Source organism: Ciconia boyciana, chromosome 12 (assembly GCF_034638445.1).
Source record: "Ciconia boyciana chromosome 12, ASM3463844v1, whole genome shotgun sequence".
Classification (NCBI taxonomy): Eukaryota; Metazoa; Chordata; class Aves; order Ciconiiformes; family Ciconiidae; genus Ciconia; species Ciconia boyciana.
Window position 1 is genome coordinate 1,794,016 of NC_132945.1, and position 7,343 is coordinate 1,801,358.

At 58.8% G+C, this 7,343-nt stretch overlaps 1 protein-coding gene across 1 annotated transcript; it reads left to right on the forward strand.

Annotated features, from left to right (window-relative positions):
- Positions 1-280: 280 nt before the first annotated feature.
- ARR3 (arrestin 3) lies at positions 281-7,262 on the forward strand. Its single transcript, XM_072876979.1, has 17 exons — positions 281-297; positions 823-853; positions 1,234-1,294; positions 1,681-1,725; positions 2,134-2,333; positions 2,440-2,499; positions 2,771-2,838; positions 3,153-3,288; positions 3,390-3,474; positions 3,600-3,672; positions 4,206-4,343; positions 4,862-4,945; positions 5,245-5,268; positions 5,348-5,400; positions 5,773-5,782; positions 6,784-6,786; positions 7,163-7,262. The coding sequence occupies exons 1-17, from the start codon at positions 281-283 to the stop codon at positions 7,260-7,262; spliced, it is 1,188 nt and encodes a 395-aa protein (XP_072733080.1).
- Positions 7,263-7,343: the final 81 nt, after the last annotated feature.

The window sequence follows — 7,343 nt, forward strand, 5'->3', positions numbered from 1 at the left end:
CTGCCTTTTTGGCCAGGGGCGAGGGGCTTGCGGGGTCTCCAGCCACCAGCACGTGCCTTGTGCACTGCCACGAAGCTGGGCAGCCCCAGCTGAACCCCCAGCACCCGCGCTCTGCAAAGGCGAAAGGCCCAGCAGCGCCGTAGCCCTGCAGTGCATTGGGACGTGACTGATTCCGTCCCGCTGGCTGACGGCCGGCGGCTGCCCTTTCCCCACCACCTCACCCAGCACTTCCCCTCCATCTCTCCCCGCAGATCCCCACCTGCACAGCCGCTGACTTAAAATGGCAGAAGGAGCAAAGTAAGTGTCTTTTTTTTCTTTTTTTTTTTTAATTGGGATGGAGCAGGGTGCTGTGGGGCAGGAGCAGAGGGAGAAAGCGAGCCCCCCGGCTCCCCTTACCCGCTGTCTCCATGGACGGGTACATGAGCTCGCCATAGCGAGATGGAGCAAGCCATCGCAGGGCCAGCAAAGCACCTTACCTTTTCTTCTGCGTGTTGGTGCTTTCTCACTTGCCCATAAGCCACAGCCAGCTAATGCACCCCTCCTCGATGGTCACACGCTGAGCTCAGGAGCATGACATCCCCCAGGGCAGGCAGACGGGGTGGGTTTGGCTCTGAATTTGCAGGACACCAAATTCCCCAAGGCCAGGACATCCCATGCACTCTGGCGTAGCGCTCGGAGATGCACCATGCTTGCAGGGAAGCCCTCTCCCTCCTCGCCCCGGGCAGATGAACAGCCCCCCCCTCCCTGCCTGCCCCAGGCGTGGGCTGTGCTGCATCCAGCCTCATCCAGGGCATTCCCAACCCGTCTGTGTTTCCTCCGCAGGGTGTTCAAGAAGACCAGCCCCAACAGCAAGGTGAGTCCATGCACGCAGAGACGGGACCGTGCGCCCCGTCCCTGGGTGCGGGTCAGCCCCAGGTGCTGGTGTGGAGGGGCTGCGGGGCTCCTCCGGGGCGGCTCTGCCCGGGCGGTGGGACACGGGCTGGGTTTCCCTTCCCTTTGAAATCTGACTGATTCCTGCTATCCCTGCCATGATGTCACCCGCAGGGCTTGCTTTTCAAAATAGAAATTAAAAAAAAAAACCTATATGAATCCTTACGTGCGATGCCTGGTCCAACGCGCTAACGGCAGGGTTAACGAGCCCTCCCACACCACCCAGGGCTTGAAAATTTCAGCCAGTTCCATGGCAAACACTAACCCATTTCCTTCTCTCCTTTCACCGTGTGCTGCCTCCAGCTATCCATCTACCTGGGGAAGAGAGACTTTGTGGATCACGTGGAGTCGGTGGACTCCGTAGGTGAGTGGGGCCGTGCCCGCTATGGAGGGGGAAGCTCTGGCAGTGAGCAGCCAGGAAGACCGGTCCCTGTGCCGGTGGCCTTGCTTCTGCTTCCCACCGGAGCAGGAGGAGCAAGGACACCTCCAGAGGAGCAAACGTCCTGTCTTCCTGCAAATACCCTCGCAGAAAAATGGTGGGGAAAGGCACAAAGTCCCTTTGCAAAACAACCCGGCCATGCTGCGGGTGGAGATGCTGGAGGAGGCACAGCCGTCCCCCTGACCGGCAGCTCCCCTCGGTCACCTTCCCAGCTGACGAGCAGATTATTTGACTTTTAAAAGTGCTGTATTTTTGCAAGGATCTTCCTGGGTGGCCGAGCTCACTGGCCCTTCTTCTCTGCTTGTTTGCAGATGGTGTCTGCCTGATCGACCCAGAGTACCTAAAGGACAGAAAAGGTATTAAGACACAAAACCCCACGTTTTAAGGGGAAGGGATGGAAACCGGTCCAAAGCTCACAAGCAACCTGGGACCGTAATCAGGTTAAAACTGCAACGGGTCGTCTACAGCTCATCATACATCAGTGCCATGGTGGCTGGCCCGGAGAGGAAAGCTGCCTCTTTCTTCTTGTCTTTTCTGCCTGGGGCACCGGCTCTGAAGCTACCCATGCCTCGCAGAAAGATGTGATGAATCTTGTTAACTTGGTGTTTGAGGTCTGGGTGCTGATAACAGGGTCGTATTTCTCCTAAAGAGTGACTAAAGTAGTTTTTCTTTCTTTCCTCTTTTCTCACCTTCCTTCCCCCATGCCTTCCCTTTATCTCACCCTTCCCCTAACTCCGCTCCTCTCCGTTTCCATCTGGCTTCAGTGTACGTGACGCTGACTTGCGCGTTTCGCTACGGCCGAGATGACCTCGACGTTATCGGGTTGACCTTCAGGAAGGACCTCTATGTCCTGACCACCCAGATCTTCCCGCCTGTGCCGGACCAGACACCCAAAACCCTCACTCCTTTGCAGGAGAAGCTGATGAAGAAGCTCGGGGAGAACGCTTACCCCTTCACCTTCGAGGTAGGGGCTGCTCAGCCCTTCCTGACCGCACACCTCCACGGTGTGCACCGGGGCTCATCTCTGGGCATGTTGTTTACTTTTTTCTCTGTTTCCCTGTTCTGCCCAGATTGCCACCAACCTGCCCTGCTCGGTCACCCTCCAGCCGGGACCAGACGATGTGGGAAAGGTGAGCTGCTGTCCCCAACCCGTGTCCCCTGGACCCGTTCCCCCTGGCAGGGCATTAAGTCATGGGGTGCCAAAAACGAGAGCTGCTTCTCTTTCATGGGGATGTGGCCCGTGGGGTGAGGGCTGGGGAGGGAGGATGTCTGGAGTAGGGACCAGGATGTCTGGAGTAGGGACCAGGATGTCTGGAGATGCAGTGGAGGAAGAAGGGGAATGAACGTAAACCTCAGGCAGCTCTGAGCCCTCCTGCTTAGTGAACATACGTGTCCCCCCAGGCCTGCGGCGTGGATTTCGAGGTCAAAGGATTTTGTGCTGAAAATCTGGAGGAGAAAATTCACAAGAGGTATTTGCAGGGGATCCCTTTCCTGCCCCATGGCCCTAGAACCAAACCACCAGATCGTTTTGGGGTGGCCAGCTTAGGGGTCAGGCAAAGGACCTGCTGTCAGCCTGTGCCACGCTTGGATGGGGTACTTTGCCCAAAGGAAGGGCAGTGGTCCCCATGTCAGCGCCCACCACGTCCTAAGAGCAGCCTGCAGCTTGCATCCTTCGGCTAGAGACACTGTGATGTCCCTGAAGACAGCCGACGTGTCCCCCTCGAAGGCCGTGTCACCTCATCCCTGCCAGGGGGACCGGGGGTGACGGCTTCTCGCCCCGCAGGAACTCGGTGCGCCTCATCATCCGCAAGATCCAGTTTGCACCCCTGAAGATGGGGCCACCCCCGAAGTCGGAGACCACCCGGCAGTTCATGATGTCCGACAAGCCCCTGCACCTCGAAGCCTCCCTGGATAAGGAGGTCAGTACAGGGGCTGTCCCCTGGCTCGTGCCACCACGTGCATCCCCAGGGACAAGGGACCGGGATGCCTGGTCACATAACCAAGCCTCTTCCCACTGCAGGTCTACTACCACGGAGACCCCATCAATGTGACTGTCAACATCAACAACACTACCAGCAAGATTGTGAAAAAAATTAAGATCTCAGGTGAGAGAGGGCAGGAGGGGCACGTCCCAGCACCCACCGCATCCTGGCCTCCCCGTCGGAGATGGGGACTGCGCGCCCGTGCCTCTGCCGCATCACCAACGCTGCGCCCTCTTGTCTCTCCTCAGTTGATCAGATCACAGATGTGGTCCTCTATTCGCTGGATAAATACACAAAGACTGTGTGCACCGAGGAGATAAAGTAAGTAAAAAGGGGCTGGGGGTGGCGTGGTGTCGCGGCCAGAGGGAGGAAGAGAAAGGAGGAGGAGGAGGAGGGGAGAGAGATGGGGAGAGGGGGTGGGGAAGACGGTTTTACACCAGGCAGCAAAAATACCGGGTTTAGAAGAGCAGATGCAGAGGAAGCAGAGGAGAGGGAAGGCTGTGGACAACCGTGCCTCCCAGCCCAAGCTGTGTCGGCTGGGGAGGTCCCTGGGGAAGGTGCGCAGCTGCTCCCCGGCTGCTTCCTCTCCTCGCTTTGCATCTCTGAGGCCAGCCACAGCCTCTGTGCCCCTGAGAAGGAGGAGGGCTGCAGCAAAGGCGGGGGGGGTAGAAAAAAGAAGTGGTTGAATAAGGGAACGAAAGGAGGAAACGGGCACAGGCAGCTGCGTGGGGAGGGCAGGGCAGGGGGGTCTGGCTCTGCCCAGGTGCCTGGCACAACGCTGAGCATCCCTGGTGGGTGCTGAGGACCCGCCAGGCTGGTGCTGGCTCTGAGCTCTCCTCTCCCACCCCTTCCAGCGAGAACGTGGCGGCCAACTCCACCTTCTCCAAAACGTACTCCGTCACCCCCACGCTCTCGGCCAACCGTGAGAAGCGAGGCCTCGCTCTTGACGGCAAGCTCAAGCACGAGGACACCAACCTGGCCTCCACCACCATGTAAGAGTCGGGTGGGCTCCCCGTGCTGCCCGCCACTGCTGGACCCATGCCTTCCCCCCCTCCAACAGCTTCCTGCTCCTCGGGATGCTCTGGGCTCCCACCAAGAGTCCCCCACTCCTCCTGTGCCTGAGCCCACCCCATCCAGATAGAAAATGTAGGGGGTTTGTGACATGGCCACAGACCCACCTCTCCATCTCATAGGAGACGTAGCCTCCCAGTCCCAGCCATCGTCCAAAGCCCCTGTATCCCTCTGCAGAGCTGCATCAGGGCTTGTCTCAGGAGTAAATCCCAGCTCAGGCAGCTCAAGTGGCCCCCAGAAAGAGCTCTGTGGCTTCAGCCAAGTGACCTGCCCTCCCCTCTCTTTTACTGCCACGGTGTGTTGTCCTCTCCTGCGACACCCCGGTGCACCCCACATGAAATGGGGCACGGAGACAGCCTCGGGAGCTGCTGCGGGGGGAGCGGACGGGGTCTGCGAGGAGCACTGCCCGCCTCACCGCCTCGCTCTGCCTTTCTCCTAGCCTGAGACCCGGCATGGACAAGGAGGTGCTGGGCATCCTGGTGTCCTACAAAGTGAAGGTCAACCTGGTGGTGTCCCGAGGAGGGTGAGGCTCTGCGGGCGCGGGGGGCAGGGACCGTCCCCTTGGGCCGTGCTGTGGGATCTTGTACCACCAGGCAGATGACGAAGGGACTCATGCCGTGGATCCCCTTGTCCCTGCCCTGCTCCCCCGGGCCACGGGGCAGCCGGGCGCTGGGCTGCTCTCTGACTCCCACACCTCCATCCCCATCGCTGTTGCCCTTCACCCCTATTAGAAATCATCTTCTACCTTATTATAAAGCAAAGCCTAACACTTCCCCTCCTCCGCCTTGGCTGATTTCTGTCCCTTCTCTCCCGCTGCTGCAGCATCCTGGGGGATCTCACTTCCAGGTAAGGAGGGAGCTGCCTGCGGGGCCAAGCACGGTGCGGTGCTGGGCGGGTTTATTGAAAGAAGTGCTTTTCCTTCCAGCGACGTTGGTGTTGAGCTGCCTGTCATCCTCATGCACCAGAAGCCTGCGGACGGTAAGTAGCGCCTGGGATGCTGCTGAAACGCAGGGGAGGAAGAGGCAGTCCCCGGTCAGAGGGGAACTGGTAAAAGCAACACCGATGCAGCCGCCTCTGTGCAAAGGGCCCTGCTCTGCCCAGCATCCCCGGCTGCAGGACGGGCAGAGCTGCTCCAGCTGCGCGGCAGCCACCCTCTGTCTGGGACCAGCCGTGGGAGCAGCTCTCCTCCCCGCGGTGCCCCGGCTGCCGCCCATCTCAACATCTCGCTTTCAAGAAAAACACCTGAGCATTAAGAAGAGATGTTAGTTGAAATGTCCTTTCTCTATTAACCTGCATGTGTGTCTCTCTCAATCCTTGCCTCCCTGTGCTTTGCTTATCAATGGACTACAGATAAGCCAAGGTAAAGAGATGTTTCCTTATACCTCAAGCCAGTATTTCCTCTAACACATAAACCATCCAGATCCATCGCAGAGGGATGCAACAGATCCATTGCAGATGGATGCGATGCCCCATTCCAGTTTGAGATTACATCCTTGGATTAAATCATCCAGGCCTCCAAGTCCTGAGCCCCTGTGTCACAGCAGACAGCATGACACCCTCCATGGTGGCACAGGCAGCAGGAGCGTTGTCACAGGCTGGGAGGATTCAAATGCTGGGCTCGGCACATGTTTTGCAAATTTCCAGGGCTTATTTTACGACTCCCCTTGCTGCAAACACAGCAGCCTCTCCTGCTGCAAGCCCAGCCCTTGCCTTGTCCCTCGGAAGCAGCCGGCAGTGCCGCGTCTCCCCGTCACAAGTGTCACCACTGGACATAACGTCCCCTACGGCCTCAGTCCCCACCCACCCCGCGCTGAGGTCCCTTGGCTGCTGGAAGCGGCGCCGGTCACAGCCCCGTGCCCCCGCACAGTCCCCAGTGCCAGAGCCCTCTTCTCCTCCCACAGCATGAGCTTACTCCAGCTGAAGCCACAGCTGGGGTTGCTTCCCTCTGGGAAGCCGCAGCGTGCCAAACCCATTCCTGGCAGCCGTGCCTGGCAGCCACGGCCACCAACCAGCCCCGCAGCCGGCCCTGGCTTGCAAAGCCCCAAAAGGCTGTTTTTGTGTCTGGTTACACCCTGCAACGGGACACGAGCACTGGGATTTGGAGCCTGGAAACTCGGGCTGCAACTGCAAGGCTTTCACACCAAAGCCAATCAGTTTCCCAGCTCAGCGAGGATACTTAAACTTGCAGAGGAGGAAATCTCTTGGCCTGTCCCCACCGTCGCTCCCTGTAGATTTTGCCAAGTCGTTTCACATTCGCAAGCTTTTGGAATTGGTTTTGCTGACTCTTTTTTTCCGTTTTCTTCCCCCACTTTTCATTTTGCGGCTCTCCCTTGATGTCATCTGCCGCTCGCCTTTCGCAAGGAGGTAACTAATCTCTTTGTCTCCACTTTAATTTCTTTTCCTTCCTTTTTTTCCCTTGACAATGCAAAAATATTGTCTTAAAAAACGCCAAAAGTTGCAGGCAAGAGCCCAGCTCCTCCGGTCACGCACGCTCGCAGTTGAGCCAGCGATCTGTCCTGGATTTGTGTGCTCGGGCCAGGCCGTGGCTCACAGTGACTGTTCCCTGCAGTGTGGGGGGTGACGGGGCCGGGGCGAGCACCGCATTCTCCCCTAGGAGGAGCAGGGTTTGGGTGCCAGCAGGGCTTTCGCCCTCTTCGCTGCGGTGCATCCCGGGCAGCCAGACCGTGGGCTCCCCGCGGCCGCCTTCCCCGGGCTCACCACGCTCTGCTCTCCTTTCCAGCGAGGAGGACATTGTCATCGAGGAATTCGCTCGCCAAAAACTCAAGGGGGAGAAAGACGACGAGGATGAGAAGGAGGAGGCTGACAAAGAGGAAAGCTAACCTGCTGCCCGCTCGCACGGAGAGCCACCGGTCCCACGCGCCCCGGTTTGGGACGTAGATGCCCGTAGCGCGTTCCCCGCT